The following is a 23,383-nucleotide window of genomic DNA, read 5'->3' as shown; positions in this document are numbered from 1 at the left end:
TTACTGCGTTCCATTTTCCCCTGCTGCTTGATAGTGTCATCCTCTGCGTGTGCAGATGGTGTTGGAGAGAGGACAGGACGGATGGGACTTAACAGTGAGATGTTTATTTAGGATGGGTGAAAAACCAAACAAGAATACAAAACAAAAGGCAAAAGGAGACTCAGACTAACTAAACTGGGCAAAAGTAAACACTAGGAACACAGAACATGGAACCTGAAACATGGAGGGAGGTGAACTGACGTCCCGGCGAGGGACAAAGAGGAACTGACACAGTGAGGGTGATTAGGGAAAGCGGCGGCACGTGGGAACACAGGAGGGACAAATTAGGAATAACAAGACAGAGGAAACCAAACTGAACACAAACATGAGACGAGGGACTGCCAAAACAGGAAGTAGCACGCCCACCAAGGGGATAAAAAACATGGAAACACACGACAGACTGGGGGAGACAAAGGATGAAACACAGGGAGAAGAACGTGGAGAGCACAGAGTCAGGCTGTGAGAGACAGGGCGAGAGACATGACAGATGGGAGGGGACACCAAGCAACAAACCACAGACACCAGATCATGGGAGCGGGAACATAAACCCATAACCCTAAAGTAACCCTAAAGACCTCGAATAATATAGCAGGGAAATGACCAAACTCTACCATTTCTAGTCACAAGAACTAAACAAGAAAACCAACTTAATAAAATCACAAAATACATTTAACAAGATTCAAAAGGTCCAAAACACAGAACACAACAAACCGATCATTTCTTGAACTGAAACATCAAAAATGGAGAAACAAGTCTGGTCTTTTTTGCACGGTAACTGCCACAGTCTGAACCCCTGAGCAAGGCACAGAGATACATTTCACACCCAGATGCTGTCTACATCTCTTTGATGACTGCAGGATGTAAACATCAATGGCTCCGTCTCCGGTTGAGCTGCGAAACAGCCCAGCAGCACTTCTCAGTTTTCAAAGACAAAATTAAGGTTACTGCACCTTTCAAAATAAATCAGCACAATTGTGTGAAAGGTGTTACTTTTGTTACTTCAAACCCAAAGATAACAATCAGCCACGGCATGTTTCCCTTAAGCTTTACTAAGCATGTTTTGTCTATGACTTTGACGTTATGGTTATGCTGTTGAGATGGTTACATTTTTTTGAGACACGAGAGAGAAAGATTGAGACAGATTTTAGCTTTAATACGTTTTATGTTTCCCACATACACAAAAGATTTCGCACACAGATAAACGCAGTTTTAACATCCAGCTGATTCACAACATAAATAGTGAAAACAAGTGTAAAAAGCTGACTGTTCAGACAGGCACACTGTGACCTCATCTTTGACCTCGCGTTCGCTCTGTACAGGCAAAAAAAATAACGTGGTTTCAGAGTGACTCGCTCGACCATGTTTAGGTTCTGTCAGATTCATATATGTGCCTCCACATGTGATGATTCGCTGCTGCTTTTGAAATGACTCTGCATCGAATGGTTGACAACACCACACAAGACAAAGAAGCTCCTTTTCACTTTGAGTCAAAACTCTTGACTCTTCGCTGCGATGAATAAGCGGCGCTGTATTCACGTTAGCATATACAGTATCAGTCTCTTACATTTCGGATGCACGGCAATGAGCCGTACTCGTGAGGAGAAATGCCCACACATGCACGCACACACACACACACAAAGAGAGCGACAAGGCAGCTGCACACACAGAAGTTGTTGAAACCTCTGTCCCAGTTCTCCGTTCTCAGATTTGCAGGAGGAAATCCTGAGAAAGAGATAAAAGAATAACACTGTTCAGACCTATCGGGCATATCAAAGTTGAAATCTGCAGGTGCTCGACATAATGCTGATATATTTTCTGGAAACGACGGCGCTTCTAACCACAACAGTTTATTTTAAATGCACAGCTTTGACATTAGGTCTTTGCAGCCCAGCTGGAGTAAGACGTACAGTTCAACGGCACGGCGGTAGATCCACACTTCTTTAAGTGAAACATAGTTAGAGTTTATAAGCTACCAAATGCCACTGTCGCTTTCACTTTAATGGTGGTTCAGTCATCACCCTAAAATAACAAGTGGTCTTATTAAAGTGGTGAAGTATATCCATGAAATTGTATTTTTGCACTAACAAGCTCATTCCCAAAAAGGTATCAGACAAATACTTGGGATTTCTCAGTATGGTTTGCAGTGTGTCCTCAAAAAAATTGAGGAAACTGGACAAGTCGAACGCAGCCACAGCCATCTGTAAAACACGGCGGAGGCTCTGTCGTGGCTGGAGGTGCATTTAAGCCAGATGTGTGGAGGATATTGTCAAAATTGATGGAATTATGGAATTTTCCTTAAATACAGCATCTCCATGCATGAAAGCGTTTCATTAAATTGCTGCACAATAAAAGAAATTAAGGCTGACCCAAATCCTCAGCACAGCAATGTAGGTTAACTGTTGATTCTAGATTGGCTGTAAATATGGATCAGTGTCTCTCTGTGTTAACCCTCCCTGGCAACCTGTTCAGAGTATACTCCTCCACATGACATGTTCCCCCAAAAGGCACCCTGTGAACCTCATAGTGATGACCAAGTTTTATAATTCCCCCTCAAACTAGAAAGTCGCACTGATAGTGAAATCAGAATATGTTCACAAAATGTAACAGTAATAAAATGTGTGCTTGACACAGTGTAACACATTTAATTCCCCTTTGAGTTACCTTCACCATCAGCTCTTACCTCACACTGAGCTCGAGGACTGATCAGACACTGAAGGCGGGTTCCAGATGTTTTGTTCTCCACGAGTCTGGTCTGTTAGATGATCTCTATAAGATGCTGGCCGCTCCGCTGTGGAATAATACAGAAAATATGCAGATAATAAGGTGTATCCTGTTTTCCATCTTTGAAATGAATTTGGGTTTACTGCTAAAACTGCTCTCTGCTCAAAGCACACGATGAAATTTAAGTTATGATAATTTGGAAGTTTCTAGCAGCGTGAATACATCCACAGATTGATATGCTTTAATTTCTGTGCCTTCAAACTGAAAATGTGAAATATGTAGGGATGGGTATCGTTTAGGTTTTATCCGATACCGGTGCCAAATCGGTACTTTTGAAACGGTGCCGGTGCTCAAACGGTGCTCAAACCTGTGCTTAAAGAATGGAGAACACAAAATTGGTCCAAAAACCTCTCATGTTCAGCTGGTTTTTGTAAAAAGATAACAATGTTAGCCTTTTCTGCAGCTATGGGGCATATATGGTATCACTCTTGGCTGGAAGCAGTGCTTAAACAATGGAAAAAACACAAACTTTGTCCAAAAACCTCTCATGTTTAACTGTTTTCCACTTTTTCTTTGGTCATTTTAGCCTTTTTGGCCAGGGTGAAGGGAGTATCTGCCATCAAACAAGAAGACAGCTGCATGTAGCTATGATGATGTTTGCTAGTTCACCTTACATGCATTAATGTAATAACGTGGTTAGCCTACTCAACGTAAATTACACACGAACAACATTAAGCTACTCACGCAGAGAAGAACGGCTGCTGCTGCATCATCATCCGTCATCATTTCTGCTACACTGGCAGGGCTAGGGGCCAGGACTCTATTCTTCGTGTTTTTGGGGGATGTTGCATAACAGGCAACCCACCCGCAGTAGATGTGCTCGGTGTGAGGTCTCGCAGCAAGCTATGTCACTACCCGATCCGTACCGGAAACCCGATCGGTACCCCGCATGCGCAAATCTTACGTCACTTCCTCTCTTTGCCAACATTGCGACATTCAATATATTTGATTGATTTCCTGGTTTAAACCAAATGGAGCTTGTAAATCTAGAATAGACTATTGGCTAGGAAGTGACATCATTCTTAGCCACACTGTAAAAGTTGCAATGTCAAATGCACCTCTATCTGATCATTGCTTTATTGAACTGTGCTTAGAATCGGAAATTAGACAATCAAATAAAAGAACTTATTGGAAGTTCAATGCCAAACTTTTACAAAATGAAGACTACTGCAACATAGTCAAAAAAATTATAAAAGATATTATGGCTGATCATCTAATTGTAGGATATATCAATAAATGGGAATTCATTAAATTCAAAATTAGAGAATTTAGTATTCAATTCAGTAAAAACATAAGTCAAAAGCAAAGAGAATATGAATGTAAATTATTCCAAGAAATTACTTATTGCTGTAGTAAAGATGATCTAAATACCCAAGAAAGGAGTAAACTTATGGAGTTGCAAACTAAATTAGATCAGCTCTACCTAAATAAAGCAGAAGGAGCTTTTGTGCGTTCACGGGCCAAGTGGATTGAGGAGGGGGAAAGAAATTCTTCATATTTTTTTAATTTAGAAAAGAGCAGACAGAAAAGAAATTTTATATCTTCTCTGTTAATTGATGGCATTGAATGTGACGACCCTAAAATTTTGGAGAATGAAACTTATACATTCTATTCCAATTTATACTCCTCACAGTTCTCCCAAGCAGATTGTGATGTCTTTTTTGATCAAATAGATAATCTGATCCCTAAAATTGATGAATCATTTAAGGAATTATGTGAATCTGACTTCAGAATTGAAGAGTTAGATGCATCTGTTAAGAAAATGGCACTTAATAAATCCCCTGGTCCAGATGGGCTTACAGTTAATTTCTTCCAATTTTTTTGGGAAGACTTACGGGAAATTTTATTCAAAGCTATACTGGCCAGTATTGAAAAGGGAGAATTGATGTCTAGCATGAAACAAGGATTAATTACATTAATTCCTAAACCAAACAAAGATAAACGACAATTGGATAACTTAAGGCCCATAACTTTATTAAATACAGATTATAAAATTTTCTCTAGCTCAGTTGCAACAAGGCTCAAACAAGGGGTTTCAAGTATAATTAGTGAGACACAATCAGGGTTTTTGAAAGACAGGAACATTCATAATAATATCAGATTGGTTTTAGACTTACTGGACTACAATGATCTGATTAGTGATGACAGTTTTATTCTTTTCTTGGACTTTTATAAAGCTTTCGATTCAGTAGAACATCCTTTTATTTTAGAAACACTAACTCGATTTGGATTTGGGGATAAATTTAGGAAGATAATAGATATACTGTATAATGATATAAATAGCTCTGTGTCATTAGGCTATGGCACTGGTAAAAGATTTAGCGTCAAAAGAGGAATTAGGCAAGGGTGTGGAAGCTCTCCGTTGTTGTTCATAATGGTTGTGGAGATGCTCGCAATTCTAATTAAAAACAGCAGCGTTGCCGGAATTGAGATTATGGACAATTCTTTAATAATTAGTCAACTTGCGGATGACACTACTCTTTTCTTAAAAAATGAACATCAGATTCCCCTGGTAAAACAAATAATCACTACATTCTCAAAAGCTTCAGGCTTAAAGTTAAATTTAAATAAATGTGAATTATTGGCATTAAAGGAGTGTAATTCACAATTACTGTACGATATAAAGGTGAAGAAGGAGGTAAAATATTTGGGCATCACAATTTCAAAAGATCACAAAGTCTTAGAAAAAGTAAATATTTTAGATAATGTTGACAAATGTAAGACAATCCTAAATAAGTGGTTACAAAGAGACATCACAATTTTTGGAAGAATATTATTAACCAAAATGGATAGTTTATCTAGATTTATATATCCAGCTTACTCTCTATCAATATCGAATAAAGTTATTAAAACAATTAATAGCTTGAATTTTAATTTTATTTGGAGGAATAAGTGCCATTATATATCTAAAGATGATTTGGTTAAACCATACATTGAAGGCGGTGGAAACGCAATTGATTTTGACATAATGAATGGTGTTTTGAAACTTAAATGGTTAAAATCCTTCCTAAATAATCCACACTCCATTTGGTTTTTTATACCAAGTAAGGTCTTTAACACACTAGGGGGTATCGACTTTCTCCTAAAGTGTGACTTTGAAATTACTAAGCTACCTGCTAAACTCTCTGAATTCCATAAACAGGTCCTTCTTTATTGGAAAATGTTATTTAAACATAATTTCACTCCACATAATAGCCCAATTTGGAACAATAGATATATACTGATGAACAGAAAATCTATTTTTATTCAAGATTGGTTATCAAAAGGTGTTTGGGCAATTGCCCATTTTGTAGATGAGGAAGGACATGTTCTAGGACATCAAGATTTTTGCCAAAAGTTTAATATCCAATGTTCTAAAAGTAAATTTAATCGGGTTATAAAATCCATTCCATTGTCACTTAAAAACATAGTTGTAAATGATATAATATATTCTGACATCTCCCCCAAGTTAAGGCAATTATATATAGATGGTATTCGATTTTGTGATGTTAAATGCAACAATAAGTTTCTTAGATCTTCATTAAGGAGTCTTTATTCTCCAAATTTACTTAGACGTAATTACATATTAAAAGATTTCCAAAGGGAAGAAATTGAAAAAATAAGAACTGATTATATCACCTTCCCTATCCCTCCTAAAGGGAAAGAAGTCCAATTTAAAATCTTGAATAAAATTTACCCGACAAATAGACTCCTTAGTGATAGATTCAAAATAGAAACGGGTAATTGTGTATTTTGTGAAACAGAAGAGGAGGATTTGGACCATCTATTGTTTTTGTGCAATTTTATACAAATATTTTGGTTGGATTTTCATACCTGGCTTTATTCCAGTGGGATTCAAATTACCCCATTTACCTTAAATATGATAATGTTTGGAGTGTTTTTGAAAGAAAAGAAAGCTAATTATGGTGTTAATGTGTTATTAATCTTGTGTAAGTATTTTATACATAAATGTCGCTTTTTTAAGATTAAACCAACACTGGCTCACTGGAAAAACGACCTAAACCTGTTGGTTAAATCTTTGACTTTAGTTAAAAAGAAAAAGGCTGCTTTTTTTGTTTCCTTTGTAGAAGATTTTGATTTAGTGAGTTAATAATCTGTTAATTTATGTGACCCCATCTTTATATTTTATTTTCACTATATATGAAAGTTGCTAATATGTAAGAAATGTTTATTCTCTGAATCTGTAATATATGGTGCATTTTGTTTGTATGTTTATATTACTAATAAAAAAAAATTAAAAAAAAAACCCGAAAAAAAAAAAAATAAATACGGCGCATTTCTGGGCTTTTAAAAAAAACGCTATGCGTCGCCAGGTATTTCATCGGATTTGAGGTGTTACCTCCTTTGACAGTATCACAGTATCAGCTTAAAGCACTTGTTGCAGGCTGCTGAGTTTGCATATTTTGCTGTGAAGTACAGCCAGACTTTTGACCGCTTCGCCTTGGGCATTTTTAATCTGTAGCTCTGCTCTAAAAGAAAGTACGTACCTGGACCCGCCTACTATCCTCGGAAACGTAAAATGATTGGCTAGAAGTGTATCACAGCTCAGGAAAAAAAAGCACCGAAATGTGCGCTGCTTTTCGGTCTGAACCGTTTATGTCAGAACCGGTGCACACCGGTACCCATCCCTAGAAATATGTGAGGTACACAAATGAACAATGCACGCACAATAAATATGTTTTAGATTCTGATCATCAGGAAATACAATGATAATTCTGTTACTGCTGATATCTGATATAAATAAGTGAAAATAACTAAAGATATGATTTCCTGTGCTGCTGTTTCTTTCATAGACTTTTATAGAATAGTCTGGGAGCAGTTGGTGTATAAACCTGTATTTAAATGAAACTTGATAAGATGACAACATACAGAGAACGCACAAGCTGCCTTTGTTACCTGTATAATTATAGATGAACCACAACCCCCCCATCAGACCGACACCCATTACAAAGGCTGCAAAGACAAGTCCCATCACTGGTCCAGTCTCCACCACCCGGTCTAGAGTCAGAGGGTGATATATTTTAAAGACAAAGACAGTAACATCACCAAAATACAGTAAATGATACTCACTGCTGTGCTCTGGCTCTGGTCTGGCCATCGGAGTGACGCTGAGTCTCTTGATTCTTTGGCCAGTAGGGTTCCTCATTTTAGGTGACAGTGAACTAATCGGGTGGGTGACCACCATGGGTCTGGAGAGGTTTCTGATCTCACACTGAAGTGGGAATACAGGAAAAGGTTTATGCTTTAGTTATACTGGCTTCACCTTCCAGTACCATGATATCAGAGGAAAACGTAAGTGTTAAAAAGCATAAATCATAATAAAGTAATTTTAAAAAGAAACTAAACCGTTTCAGTTCTAAGGTTTTATATATCAGGGTATATTAAACATACTCTGGTCCTTGGCAGGTATGAAATTAGGTAAATATAACCTCAGAAGTACAAAACAAGACATGAACCTGTGTCATTATTTATTCAACAAAAATTAGAAAATTAAATGTTGAAGCTGTGTGAGTATATCCCATAATTCATTAGCTTCTGGAATCACCTTTTGAAGTCAATTCAATTATTTTTATATAGCGTCATATCAAAACAGTTGCCTCAAGGCAGTCTGGTATAATAATAATATGTTTTTTGTATTCTTACAAAGTTACTTCAGTTAATTGAGGTTTGCAGGCATTGATTTATGCACAGCTCTCTTAAGGCCCCATCACAGCATTTCAGCCAGGGTGAGGTCTGGATTTTGAGCGGGCAGTTGCAAAACCTTGATTTTTTTACTTTTTCAGCCACTCTGTAGTAGATTTGCAGCTGTGCTTGCAATCATTGTCTTGTTCCATGACCCAGTCTGGGTGAAGCTTTAGCTGTTGAACAGATGGCCTACTGTAGAACAATTTGGGATACAGAGGAGTTCATGGTTGACTCAGTAATTACAGAATGCTGGAAAACAAACCCAAATCATGAGGCATTTGGTATTCACCAAACACGGTGTTGTGCATTATAGCCAAACATCTCCACTTTGCTCCTGTCCTTCCAGAGGACAATTTTCCAGAAAATTTGTTCAGATACAAATTTTCAAATCCAAGTAATTCTGCCATGTTTGTATTCCAAACAGGTCACACCTATTCAGTCTTTTTCTAACTGTACTGCCGTGAACTGTAATATTTAACATGCTAACTGAGTACTGCAGAGTCCGAGATGTAGATCCTGCGACTTTTGCAGTTTATCTAACTATAGGACCTGAGGAGGACCAGATTAATTCCCCTGATATACAAAACGATGTCCTGGTGTTTACCATGACTCTACTACAGAACTATTATATAAGGTTGCACATTCAAACGTGTTTTTAGGAAATATTTGGCTCTTTATTGTTTTAAATAAAGCTGACCTACTTTCTTACACAGCTTGGTGTGAAGGCTAACACGGTTCACTTTACCTACATTTTTTAAAATCTAAGACTAGGTATGCTAACTGGCTCCTGGCTTTAGGTTTCTCAGTGAGCTTTCAAACACATAATGGTTATCAATCTTCTCATCAAACGCTCCACAAGGAGCCTAACAGGCACTTTTTACAAATGACCAAGCTACAGTTTCCCTGCTCCATCTTAGTGCTTTTGACAAGATGATTTATTTGCTATTTCTTCTGGGTTTTTTTACCTGATGCCCGGGTGATCTAGATAGAAGCAGAGGCATGCGTGGCCTGCCCTGACAGTCATTCTTTATAGTTTCCTTCATGGGTTCCCCTATAGTTGTGTCAGAGACACAGAGGCGCAGGCTGCAGTGGAGGAACTGCATTGAGTCGTTATAAACTGGTCGTAGAATGAAGCTGAATCTTAAGGGCTGTATCTCCTCTCTCACACTCATGGTCCTCTTGTCTCTCCCTCCTCCACTTTCTGCTTTTTCACCTGTTTGATCAATTCTGCCATTTCCCAGGCCCTCTGTCTCTTCCGTTTCCTCTACTGCTTCAACGTTATCTTCAGTCTCCTCTTGCTCATGTTTTGACTTCGCACTGAAGGTCAGTGAGGGGTCAGAGGAACAGCCGTTACTTATCACAGTCCAGAAAGGCGATTTTTTGGGGTCTGAGAAAGAAGAGACTACACATGACTTCACTTCCACGACATCTGCGAGGGGTGCTTTAGCTGAAATCTGCAGCAGAAAAAAATGATGCAGAATATATCATAGTTATAATTAAGTAGCTTTCATGTTCATTAGATGTATTTAAAAAAGTAAGCTGTGAAGAAGTTAGTGCGACAGTTTACACCACAATATCAAATTGAAGCAGAGAAAACACATGAAAAAGACCTGGACATAGACACGCTGGTCAGCGGTGATGACACACGGACCAATCCGCCTCTGCTCGTAGCTGTCTGTGACAAAAAGCTCCAAAAGAAGAACAGGCCCAGATCTGTGTCTGGGTGTTGGGAAGTGGCTTAGGTCTGGGGTGGGCCACAAGCCCTCTGGCACCCAGGGGACCAGTTCTGTCTGCACAGTGTTTACATTCTCATTAGCAGCAGCGCTGCTCGGAGGGCCAGGGACAGCAGAAAAACAGCTGAACTGAAAGAAAACAGCGCAAGGTTATGTATGAAAAATCTTGCATGAAAACTGTAAAATATAAGATGAATGTAAACAGACACACAGACGTCTCACACGTATGCCAAGTGGACCTTTGGACTTCTCAGTCTCATTGAGTGAAAGGATGGTCTGAGGTTTGTCCCTCCATAGTAACAGCTGGTCAAAAAGGACAAACAGAGAAATCAAACTCAGAGTCACTCTCAGTCTCCTTCTCCTGGGGCATATCTTTCCACTATGAAAATGAGTCTTTCAGGTGGTGTTTTCCACACAAAAATGATAAAATATACAAATAGTATCAATACCATCATAATGTATAAATTACATTCATCCTGTGGTGTGTAAGCTTAGTTTCATGCCCTCTGCTATTTTCTGTTTCTGTTCTAAATTTTTACTCTGATGAGGCACTAATGATTGGTCAGTATAGAAACCTGCTACTCTCATTACCTACTTTGACTTTACCAAGTCTCGAATGTTCCCAAACTTGCTGCAACTACATGACAAAAATCTAACTTTAGAAGTTTGTTCCAGCGTCTTTGGCTTTATTCCTTGATTAGACGTCTTTCAGAGAGAGTTGTAAAAAAAGTTGTTGAATAATTTGCAGATTAAAGTGACTATAACTAAGGACAGATCTACTGAATTTTCAAACATAGTTGCGCTAAAGAGTACATTGAAAATGTTGGGGGTGCAGGTACCCCAGACCCCTCTCTTCAGCTACACCCCTGCTTCAGTGATCTTGGGCCAACCCATTTGAGAAAACCTGACATCAAGATTTTCATGTTTACAACCTTTAGTCTTCTTTAAGGCCCATTTATTTTTCTGTGACTTTCATCAACGTAGCAAGAAGGTTATATGTGTCATGATCAAGAACGTAAAGTAGATGGAGGAAGCTGAGGGATGTTCTCCCACAGACTTCTACACAACCAAACTTTTCTGAAAACCAGAAGAACTGCCCCCTGCTGTCCATTAAAATTAATACAGGTTTAAGGTACATCCCTCTAATATTTGCAGTCTATGTTCTAAACGTTCTCATCTTTTCTGTCTAGCAAGGTTGTTAGAACAAATGCAAGGAAGAGGAATCCTGGAGAAGATTGTTCACACTCAGCTGATAGACTATCTAAATGATTTTCAAATTCCAGAAGCTCTTCAGTTCGGCTTTAAGCCGTTTCACAGCACAGAGACAGCTCTCATAAAGGTTAAACATGTCTTTCTTGTTTTGTTGGATATGACTGCTGATTTGACACAGTGCAACATGACCTGCTGATCTCTCGACTACAGCATTGTGTAGAAATTTCCGGCACTTTTGTGGATAAAATCATATCTCTCTAACAGGAGCTTTTGCGTTAAGTTGAGTTCGGCTTCATCCTCTGTGGCCCCTCTGCCATGGGGTGTAGCGTAGGGATCTATTCTTGGGCCACTAATGTTTTCATGTTTTCCTGCCACTCGGTGCGATCTTCCGAAAACAAAAAATTGAATTTCCAGGCCTGACTTGGAAACTGTCATCTATGCTTTTATAACCTCACGCTTGGATTACTGCAACTACCTTTTAATAGAGGTTGGCCAGGGCCCTCTGTCACTCCTGCAACTGGTGCAGAATGCTGTGGCATGGTTTTTAACTGGTAAAAGAACATTTGAGCACATTAATTTGCTTTTGGCCTCCTTAAACTGGCTTCCAATTGAATTTAGGATCTATTTTAAGATCCTTTTACTGGTTTTTAATTTGTTTTTACTCATTTTTAATTAATTTTTATTAGCTGGCCTTTGACTTAGTGGGTAACTGACAAGTTATTTTATTGTTATTTATTTTTTGTATTTATTATTCTTATTGTATTTTTTATATTTCTGCTGTACAGCAGGGCCATGTGTTGTTTTTAAAGTATGGTATGCTAACGAAGAGACACGAGGACGGATGAGCTGAAGCTCGCTCACCTGCTTCATCAGCTTTTCAGCCTTCCTGCCCGAATTCAAATTGGCCCAGATTGCCTCTTCACCTGCGTTAACCCGCAGTCTGCCTGACTATCTCCAGCCAAGTCAGCCTCACCAGCTCCAGCGTCATCATTACCTCTACAGTAATAAATGTGGTTCAGCTTGTGGGTTCAGCATTTGGACATAATTTGAGTTCACTGCTTCAGCACAGTGGCCTTAAGCCTGTGTTGTTTGTCTGTTTTTCAATCATGTTTCCATCCAGCCTCCCACCTCTGAGGGGACATTTGCTCTCACTTAATTTGCCTCTGCGCAAACACCCATTTTAGGCTTGACCTCAGCAATGTTCTGGTCACAATGACCTGGGTCGCAAGTCTTACCAGGACAACTTCCACTTAACACAAATTCAAGTGGCTATTATGCACCACATGCCTTTTTTTCCTGTACCATGAGTAAAGGACATTTGTTTTTGTTTTGAACGCAGACGCTTTCCTAACTGTGTTCTGAACGTTTTCCTGTTTGTCCTGTTTCCTCCCTTCAGATTTATTTATTTCTTTATTTTCTGACAGCTTGTTTTGAATTACATCCACAGCGATGCAGATTTTTTTCGAAGACAAGATCTGTATCATTCTTTCCCTCGTGTGACAGAAGATATAGAGAGGAAAGTTAGGGTTCAAGTAACAAACAAAGACAGAAAATTCTCCAAAGTTTCAATGTTTTGTTGTTGTTGAAATGTCTTATCTCACCATGTTTTTGTACTGCACCCCTCTAGGCTCTCCCAGGAGCAGGCCTTCTGTCCCACAGGAAATGACTGGGAACACTAAAAGGAAATGGCTCCCATTGGACTCAGCCTGGCAAGTCAGGTCACGCAGAGTCACGGCAGCCACCGGGACAGACAAGTTCTGAAAGAGAGCACTGATGTGAGGCACTACAGAATATCACAGTGTGAACAGCTGCTTTAGGTTTGTCGCTGCTTCTAATTTAGATTTGAAAAAAGTTAAGACCTGCAGAATGCTTCTGTCCACCGTCACGCTGAGGCGTCCGCCCTCACAGTTCACTGTGAAACCCTCCCGGCCTTCTCCTGCTCTGCTCCCACCATTCAGCCACTGCCTCAACCTGCGCTCCTCTGCCTCAGGAGGCCTTGCAACCAGTGGATTCGTCACTGCAAACTTACCTGTGATACAGAGAGGAGATCAAGAGATACAACCATTCACTCAAACATCAAAATCCTTCATTCAGCTGTAAATACTATATGGAATAAATACTATGAGTAAATACTATGGAATAATTTAAACGAAAAAAGACCAAACAAATGATATATACTTTCTTTTGAGTGAAAAAACGAAATTCAAATGTTCAGTTTATACAGCCCATTCTCACTCCTGAGGTGTAACATCCTGACGATTTGTCACGTCCTGCGGCGTTCCTGAGGAACGCGAAAGTTGACCTTCTGCGTTCTTATGCTACGGTTATGGGTGAAATCCAGTAGAATTACGGTCCCGCGGTACTACACGTTCCAGCCATCCCTAACCTTAACCAGCACTTTAATGGTGTTAAATAGTGTTTGCCAAAGTGATTTAAGCAAAATGAACGAACATGTGTAGATTGATTCCAAAAGGTTCTCATGTTTCCTCATTTTTTCCGATCTTGTCATTAAGGGATGTGTTGGGTGCCCGGAAGCGTAACATGTTGACGATTTGTCACGTAGCGTAAAATATTACGCTTTGGAAGTGAGAACGTGTTGGTTCAGACACAGAAGAGTCCCGACCTGCTTCTCCCTCAGCCAGCCGGATCACAAAGTGATTGGCCAGGTCGGCCTCAGTGTATGAGGTCACCGTGGTGAAGCCACTCTCACGGGCCCAAAGGAGAAGGTCCGAGATGCTAGACAGGTCAGGGTCGAGTGTGCTGGCCACTGTTAGGCCAGGCTCAGGTGGGTAGGGTGGAGACACGCTGTTGGAGGACTGTGTAGACAGCAAGATGAAGCATAATACAAGTAAAGATCAAGTAGAGTCAAGGACACTGTGGCACAGAGCAATACAATAAAGTATTTTAGACTATGGCCAGTAACGCTAGGACCAGTTCTTTTTGGATTTGGTCACAATGAGAATGATTTGTAGCCTTAGATTCCTGTTAGCTGTGTGTTAAAAAAACAAAACAAATTCCACCACGATGGTGATGTAAATGGCAGCTGATGCCCTTACATGAACAGAGATGCGACCCTGGACGCCATGAGCAGTAATGGCCCAGTTGACGGGCACAGAGCTGCTGAGAATCAACACAATCTTGTGCGCTCTTGAGTCGGCCACTGGAGGCACAAGCGATACAGTCACCTCTACCTGCATGGAGCTGAAGAAGAGTGGACAGAGAAAACAACGTTTAACCCAAACGGCATCATCTGGGGCCAAATAATTGAAGTAGTACAGAAAAAAAAAAACCTGCAGCTCCTTGAATCACCACAGGGGGCGACTCTAGAGTTGTTCTATGTCAAATTATCCAACTTTAAACTAGTTTCAGTACCCTTCATAACTACTCTATGATGGGTGAATGTATTTTAAACTGAGCTTTTTATACTGAATTAAGCCTTAAGCTTTATATTATTAGGGGCGTTTCAGGGGGGTCAGGGGGGTTATGACCCCCCCCCAATAATCAGACCCAACCAATATAAGCCCCCCAATAAAATTATGAATTATCTTGCATAAATAGGCTGTTGATTTTCTTTACTCATTTCAGGTATTACCAGCAAATTAGTTGCATGTTTAATCATCTCGGAATTTGTGTTTGTGCTGTTGGTGAATTATCTGATAATAATATTAAGGCTTACTTTGTGGTTCATTGTACTAATATACTGTACACTCTGAAGTGTTTTTCTTCTTTGTTAACCAATGTGCAGGTATGTGTAGCAGTGTAATGCAGCCTCATAACCAGGCTTGATAAAGATACCTGACAAATAAAGGTGGGTTTAGAAATTGATTTCCCCGATTCAAATAGATTTTAGCGTGAGTAAAGCAATATCGCTTCATGAAATCCTGAATCGATTTTTAAATATGAATGTATTTTTCCAGAAACACCAGAATCTCAGCTTAAAGCCCACAAAACAATTTCAGCGACCACCAAACAGCTAAAACGAGAGCAGAAACGGATTCTGCAAAAAGACGTAAACACAAAGCACGGATCGTTCAACCGACGTCACGTACACGGACGGTGCTGAAAGCCGACATCTCACAGATTCTGATGCTGCAGGTTTTGTCGCTGAACCAGCAGCAAAAGATCAAAACTACGCTTCACGTTTGATAAACATCGTCACTAATTCCCTCTTACTTTTGCTGTTTTGCTTCCACTACGATAAAATCCCACTTCCTGCACAGCTTTCTCTCCCTCAGTGTACTTCAAGAACCGTTTCCCATCTCAAATCTCGGTTTTCTGCATTATTCGCTTCCTTATTATGCACCAGTCTACTGTTTTGTTCAGCGCTGTTGCACATTGCTTTTTCTTTTATCTTAAAAATAACCTCCGACAAGAAAGCCTAATTTCTGATGTTCATACCAAAGAAACTTAAACTTTTACAAAATATGCCAAATTGCAAAACGCTTAGCTGTGTCTCTAATAAAACCTCTGTAACTTTGCTCAGCCTACATCAGGTAATTTTCATATCTTGATTCACGGTTTTCTTCATCTTTTAATTTTCTGCAGAATATTTTTAAGGCGGTTATCTGCCATAAAAAGCCAGGCCAGGAAAATCTGCATCATGTTTTTCTGTATTTTATCCTCCGTTACTTTTACACGATGCTTACATCTCTGATGAAGTCTCACAAGTATCAGCTTTCTTTTTATACATAGATATAAAAATGTGGATATGTACTGATAAATGATCAGAATTATAATATGAATTATAATCATAATATTACAGAATAATACAGAATTATAATATTATAATATGTCTGAGTCAAAATTGAATCAAATTGGGACCTTGTGAATGAGAATTGAATTAGTTATAGAAATCAGTGACGATATCCACCCCTACTGACAAATATCATCATTTCTGCCTAGAAAAAGCAAGATGGAAAAACCCAAAATGCTAAAATAAAAAATAAGATAAGATAAGATAAGATAAGATAAGATAAGATAAGATAGAACTTTATTAATCCCTCGGGAGGGTTCCTCTGGGAAATTCGACTTTTTTTTTTTTTTTTTTTTTTTTAATGGCAAACAGTGAAACAGAAAACATTGGCTACCATCATTTATATACAGGCTTTGTGGCTGTAAATAGATTCTAATTTCTGCTTTTTCCAGGACATCAAGTGGTTGCTTGTTCTCACCCACAGAGGCCTGAGCCTGATGAATGGAGCTTGATTACGTGGACCTCAGGGCTAGCTCCACCTACATTCAAGTGGGCACAACCGTGCACTTCCTGTGGCTGCAAGTCAGAGGTCATGTAGTTGCGAGAGATGAACATGGACTGCAGCTGACACACAGCAGGCAGGTTTGGATCTGTAATATGGAGACAAAGTAAGAGAAAGTTTAGAAATGGAAGCTGACCTAATGCAAAAGTCTGGTAGAAGCAAGAGGGGAAATGACTCATCTGACTCATAAGCCATCAGATGCTTGCAGATGTTTGGATTCATCATTTGTTTATTTTACCGTAAACTATTTTTCATTTGTGGATATTTTTGTGTATAAAAACTGCAAAGCTTAAATACAAAATCACCACTAAATTCGATTTTTGAGCACAGGAATGTGGATTTGGTGGCTCACCCTCTCCCAGTTGAAGGTAGACTCGATTGCCATGTGATGAGTGTGTCAGAGAGGACAGGTTGCCATGATGCTTCAGAACCCAGCGATGCAGCGCACGGGGACGAAAAGGCAATGAATGCACCGTCTGGACGTGCAAACGCAGGGCGCTGGACTGTACGCTGGCGTTTGAGGACACCTAGCAGTTGAAGGCAAATTTATAATGAATGAAACTGCAGAGTGCACTCAATCAAAACTGCTCTTCTGCACAATGACTGACCTGCACCAGGACCTGGAGGTTGGAGGGCAGTCTCTCGGCCTCCAACCACCAGGTAACTGGGACTTTGGAGATGAGCACTAGGTGGACAACCCTCATAGGAGAAGGAGACAGAGACAGAGGCTTCATCAGCACTGTCACCTATAAGGAGGAGAGGAAAAGGCAGTCCGCTGTACGTTCAGCACTTTAAAGGATAAATGTACTTCAGACAGTTAGGGTAGCTCCAAAGCTAACTACATGTAGCAAACTTAACTTAAAATACACCAAACACATTTACAGCACTTGTACAAATAAAAATGTAACAAATAGAATAAAATAAAACTTATTTGTTAGTCTTGTATTTGTGTGCCTGTGTAAGCAGCTAGAGCAATTAAATACATTTCAGCATTTTTGGTTGGGAAGCTAACGCTACTTAAAATGTTTGGTAGCACTTTATAATATGACCCACAACTAACAGTGTAATTATATGTACCTACAAAGGCTTCCCAGCAGATACAGTAGAATAAAGGGGTAGAAATTCAAATTTTCACAAGAGAGAAGAAATAATTCTATTGTAAGAGTCGAGGTTTCCTCACTTTACAGCGTAAGTGTAGCTTGTTTATCCACTAAATTACCCAGAAGTCACACGTCTTACAACTACTTACAGTATATTTATTTCTTTCCTCTCAGATCATCTCACGCTGTGTTTTTTTTAACATGGCAGTCAGTTGACTACACTCTCGTGGACTCTGCAGTCACAGATCTCGATCCAAAAGATCACCCTTGGGATGTGGTGGAATCAGTGATGCAACTGTGTGACGCTATCGTCTCAATATGGATCAACATCTCTGCAACCCCCTGTTACAGCTACAGCTATGCCTCAAGGAAGAAAGGTAGTTATAAAGGCAATGGTGGTTCCAACACAGTTGTAGCAAGATGTACCTAATAAAAGGGGGAGGGAGTATACATCTCCAGTGTCACAGTGTACTAAGCCTGTAATCTTTTGCACAAATAATCGTCTGTTCACCATCGTGTTTGACATTTCAGTTACATTTTTATCATAATTAGTCATTCTAGACTTACAGGAGGTTTCATGGAACTTTGACCCTCTTCCTTCCCCCAACAAGTCACAGAGGTTTCTTCCTGTTAAAAGGGAGTTTTTCCTTCCCACTGTCATTAAGTATTTCCTCAAAAGGGGGTCATCTGATTGTTGGTTTTCTCTGTATTTTTGTAGGGTCATTAGCTTCCCATACAAAGAGCCGACTGTAGATGTAATTTCACACAATATAAATAAAACTATCATCATCAATCATCAGTGAGAGTTTGCACCATATTTAAAGAAATTCACTCAAGACTGTTGTGACTTTTATTATAAAGAAATGTCCACAAGATCATGCTGAGACTTACTATTATTTATTTATTTTGATGTTTTCCCATAAAATCTGCCTTTTTATAACAGAATCAGCTCAGTGGTGCTACAGTGAAATTCTGTAGGTAATGTCTTTGTGATATAAAGGGAATTAAATGGATTTAAAAAGCTTATTTGAGATAGTTGAGATGTTTAAAGCTAAACATTATCATCACATTTTAAAGGAAAGCATTTGGCAAAGAAACCTTGTTGTTCATGCGTGTTTCTGCTCTTAGTTTACAATCAATGAGACTGATTGATCAGCAAGTGACTGGAATCACATTTTCCAGCTTTCTTACGGCCTATTTGAGTCAAAACTTTAAAGCTAAAACCCGGACTCAAATAAAAGCCCCCCTGCTCCTGAAGCCGGGGTCCTTGGTTTTTGCTAAGTAATCGTTAGCCGGCTACCTTGTTTTCTGGGCTGTTGGTCACTCTTCTTAATGCAATGACATGAGTCTCCTTGTTTCCGCGTTCTCTAGCAGCACAGCCGGGGCCTGCCTCGAACCTTTCCAGCAGACCCTGAACAGGGTGTCGAGCACCCACTGGACCAGCCACTGAGCAGTGCAGCTCTCCACTCTGAGCTGGAGAGGAACAGTGCATGCATCACTACAAAATGTGTTAAACCTGAAATATATATGCACAGGAAGTACATTCATATCTGCTGCAGCAGCGTGATCACTGTGTAAAATAACAAATAACATGAGACATGAGTGCTTCCCCATGCAGGCCTCGCTGAGTTTCATTGTGAAACATTGTGTTTCTTCTCCTCCTTTCTCTCCCTCTAATGTGTGGGTGATACAATACTCTGATGTTTCTACATTTGCTCAAATCCCCGCCTGGGGGTGGGTGGGAACTTGTCCAAGAAAAAAACTATGTAGCAACTTTCACTTTCATTCTGACACTTCAAGTAAAGACCTTTGACTTGGGCACAGGAAATACCACATTTACAATTCGCTATGTCTTCACGACACAATCCTCATTGTTGCTGGTCTAGAAGATAAATACATCTCTTGCTGTGTCTCCTGCTGGGTGTCGTTGGACTTACCTTCTGGGTGCTCCAAGAGGAAAGAGAGAAGGAATAAAGTCCATCCAAGTCCAGACAGCGAAGGCATCATGACAACTGCTTCACCAGACTGACCGAATGCTTTTTTAGTGTAACACCTTAAAAACACAATCAAACATGCAGTTTATGTGTGATTTCTAACTCAGAGTTATCTCAGTATGCCTGTTTTTCGCCAGAGCAGAAAAGCTTCAGATAAGTTTGATTAGTAATGATCAAAATAGGGACTGTTGGTTGAAAAAAACAAGCAACCTTGATATACTCCCCCTGGACACATTATTAGAGACATCTGTTCAAATGGCCATTAATGTAAATATCTCATCAGCCAATCACATGGCAACAACTCACATTTAAGCATGTAGACATTGTCTGAGCTTCAGACCAGGGGAGAAACCTGACTGATGTAACATTGACATGGTCGTTGGTGCCAGACAGTGTGGTTTGAGTATTTCAAAAACTGATATTTTGCTTGGATTTCCCCAAACAATGATCTCTAGGATTTATGTAGAATGGTTCAAGAAAGAGACAGCGGCAGCTCTCAGGGAGAAAATGCCTCACTGATGTCAGAGATCAGAGGAGAATAGCTAGAATGTTTCGAGCTGAAGACGACAATAACTCAACGACCACGCTTTACAATCAAGGCATGAGTAATAGCATCTCTGAATGCACAACTCTCTCCCACATAAACAGGACCTCATCTGTACCCTTAATGATGAGTTTTGATACCTTAGTAAATATAAACAAAGATGTTGTTTGATGAACATTAGAATAGTTAATGTGTTTTTCCAAGTTTAGGTGCATCAGCAGAGACCACCCTCAATAATTTCTGATGCAAGCGCAGTCTATAACAGAAACTGCCCGGGTCAGAAAAGAGATTCAAGCGTCACTCTTAGTAGGCTTTCAAGGATAAAGAGTTAATGTACCCATCAGCTGATGGGGATAACACACCATCAAGTAACATCATGGATGTGCAGCAGCTGTTTGTTGCTATCACATTAATATGGGTCCAAAACTGCTGGCAGAAAACTGCTGAATAGAAAGGTGTACCTAATAAAGTGTCAGTTTAAAAAAAATAAACATTTAATAGCAATAATTAACAACCAATCAACCAAACATGTTCCTCTGGGAAAGAGTTTTACAAAATGAACTGTCACAATAAAAAAGTCTTTTAAATAATATAAAAAAACTTTCGTCAAATGTATTAAATCAAAGCTTTTATCAAACCATCCTGACTTAAGTGCACTGACCTCTGATTTACTCTTCTCAGCTTGTTTTTTCTTTTTGCTCGCAGAAATGCGCTGACATGGAGCAGAACGTGCTTGAGCATCAGTCTGATCCATGCATGGTCCACGAATTTACTGAGAACCAGTCCATACTGCTCAGGAAATCATGCAAAACATCCTGAGCAGAACAAACACGCGCTCTGCAGTCTGTGTGAGAGCTGCTAACTTGATTCATGCTTTAAGATAGTGAAACATGGAGACTGGTGTTCTCATAAATGTATTTTTGTTGCTGCTGTTAAATTCCAAGAAAGTTCCGGACAGATAAGTCGTGCTAGTCGAGTCTTCAGGAAATTGCAGGATTCCTAAAAACTCTCTCCCCTCCAGCGGTCTGCGCTCTTGGGGTGAATACAGTCACTCACCTGCGGCTCCTCGAAGGTACAGGCTGACTGCTGGTCCAGCTGTTTGCTTCAGACTTCACTGTATTCACAACTCTGCGCACACCCCTCTCATTTCCTAAACACACTATCACACACCCTCAACATGTCAAACAGACCAAATACAGAATAAGAATAAGGAAAAAAAGCGCAACTGTGCGGGCCATCGGGCATCTTTAGCCCGCTGAGGTGCGTCTTGTAAGCAATAGATTTCTCCGGGTGAAATTCATTTTACACATGGAGTAATGCCGAAGGGGAGGGGGTGTCGGGGGGTGGGCAGCTGTAAAGAAGGGGCAATGGGAGGGACTGCGGGATGGTGTGACAGAGTGGAGAGAGAAACGGCGAGGAGAGGAATAAAAGGCTCTGGAGACGTCTCCAAACGTAGATGGTAACAGGAAGGAGGAGTAGAGGGAGAGAAGGAGGGAAAGAGGAGGGAAAGAGGAGGACCAGGGTGGACCTCAGAAGTTTGACTGGCAGGGGAAATGTGAGGGTGATAACGGGAGGCGGGGTGGAGGGTGGTGGGGTATTTAAAAAACAAAAACCCAGACACACACAAACACACACATTAACTGGTGTGTCTTCTTATCTGAACCTCTGAAACACCTTTCTAAAGAAAACATGATAGCAAACCAGTGAAAGCCCACAGCAGCTTCTCCCCAATAAGCAGCCTGTCAGAGCTTCATCATCTATTTTATGTGTGGGTGGGAGGGGCTTGTAAGATCTTGTTTTTTCTTGGCTTTCAAAGTGGAAAGAAGTGATAACAGTGAGCATACATTGTCGAGGTTGTGATTTTGCTCACCTGAAGACCATAAGAACTGCGTTCACAGAGTTTTTAGCTCCATCTTTGGTCTCCCCACTCTCACTGCTGAGCCTGCTCGCTGTCCAGTGTGGTGTTGAATAGGCAGTATAAAGGCTTTTTGCCTTCTGGCCAAAAATGTTACTATGGGAAAGGGAGTCTGCACCAAAGCTGTAGAGTTGTGAGCACAACAACTAAACAAGGAGATAATTCTGCTATAAATTTCAGAAAAGCCAAAGAAATCAGGCGTGATTTCATGTTGTTATGGACGTGTAGACAGTCCAAATACCAAAGTTTTGCATGAGACAAAAATCTTAAACTGTGCTTTAACAAATGGGCATATCTTCTGAAATGTGAAGCCGACATGGATGTGCCTGAAACCTAATGTCTTTCTAATGGTCAGCAGGGGAGACTCAGCTGGCTGCATGATGAAAACACAAAACCTCAGCTCCCTCTCTCTTAAAGCTTTCCTGATGAGTCGTGGAGGAAAATCAAATATCACCTCATGATGTAGAGTTTCAAAAAACCCAAACAGATTACTGCAGATCGTGCATTTCTCTGACTTTTACAGTGTCTACATCCTTCTTTTTATATACAGCCCATTAAGTAAACCTGAAATGAATCAGGGGGCTGTACCCAATCAAAATACAAAGATTCTCATCATATCATTGTAGATGTCACAGTAACAAGATTTACAGTATTAAAAGACTTGTCTAGTTTCCTCAGATTTTTTAAGAACAGACTGCACACCATGCCGACCTCTTTGTAAATCACCTTGTTGGTGCAAAAATCCTATTTTATGTCTGTCAAAGTGTTTTATCTTAGAGTCAACTAAATAAATGGGAACAAACTGTGGTTTAGTGACAGGCTGCAAGTAAATAAAGTGCAATTTTTAAACATGATCTGTGTCTGTGTACTTTAATTGCATAATAGTTCCCTTAAAGCACCAATAACGATACCAGCTGGGACCCTGAGTAACTCAGACATGTTTAGTCATCCTTTTACATTTTACCTGTTTTTTTTTTTTTTTTTCCATCTAGGCCTTAGTGAGCAGGGATAATTGATCCACTCCCCAAATCCAAAATGCTGTGGGGTCAGTGCGACACAAGAAAGAAATTACACGCACATCTGTGTGCTGCTCTCCTGCAAATCACCTTTCAATTAAAGCAATCA

General features: G+C 39.9%; 1 protein-coding gene across 1 annotated transcript; it reads right to left on the bottom strand.

Moving 5' to 3' along the window:
• Window positions 1–90: 90 nt before the first annotated feature.
• Window positions 91–21,448, bottom strand: engl (endoglin, like). Its single transcript, XM_085453443.1, has 17 exons — window positions 21,400–21,448; window positions 19,743–19,858; window positions 19,106–19,278; window positions 17,314–17,451; window positions 17,058–17,232; window positions 16,622–16,793; window positions 14,507–14,651; window positions 14,074–14,266; window positions 13,310–13,479; window positions 13,052–13,207; window positions 10,461–10,541; window positions 10,116–10,367; window positions 9,471–9,959; window positions 7,891–8,032; window positions 7,717–7,818; window positions 2,720–2,827; window positions 91–1,761 (listed from the first exon to the last, which is right to left on the bottom strand). The coding sequence occupies exons 2-16, from the start codon at window positions 19,810–19,812 to the stop codon at window positions 2,721–2,723; spliced, it is 2,565 nt and encodes an 854-aa protein (XP_085309569.1). The 5' UTR covers window positions 19,813–19,858; window positions 21,400–21,448; the 3' UTR covers window positions 91–1,761; window position 2,720.
• Window positions 21,449–23,383: the final 1,935 nt, after the last annotated feature.

This window comes from Copadichromis virginalis, linkage group LG4 (genome assembly GCF_057382275.1).
Source record: "Copadichromis virginalis isolate Kocher_CV1m ecotype Utaka linkage group LG4, C_Virginalis_male_GT1.1, whole genome shotgun sequence".
NCBI lineage: Eukaryota > Metazoa > Chordata > Actinopteri > Cichliformes > Cichlidae > Copadichromis > Copadichromis virginalis.
The sequence above is the reverse complement of the archived record's forward strand: the minus strand, read 5'-3'. Positions and strand labels throughout refer to the sequence as shown.

Coding starts and splice junctions, on each gene's coding strand:
- engl (XM_085453443.1), bottom strand. CDS start 19,812: ATGATGCCTTCGCTGTCTGGACTTGGATGGACTTTATTCCTTCTCTCT. Junction 10,542..13,051: donor GGGTGCAGTACAAAAACATG/GTGAGATAAGAC, acceptor CTTTTTGACCAG/CTGTTACTATGGAGGGACAA. Junction 7,819..7,890: donor ACCAGAGCCAGAGCACAGCA/GTGAGTATCATT, acceptor CTCTGACTCTAG/ACCGGGTGGTGGAGACTGGA.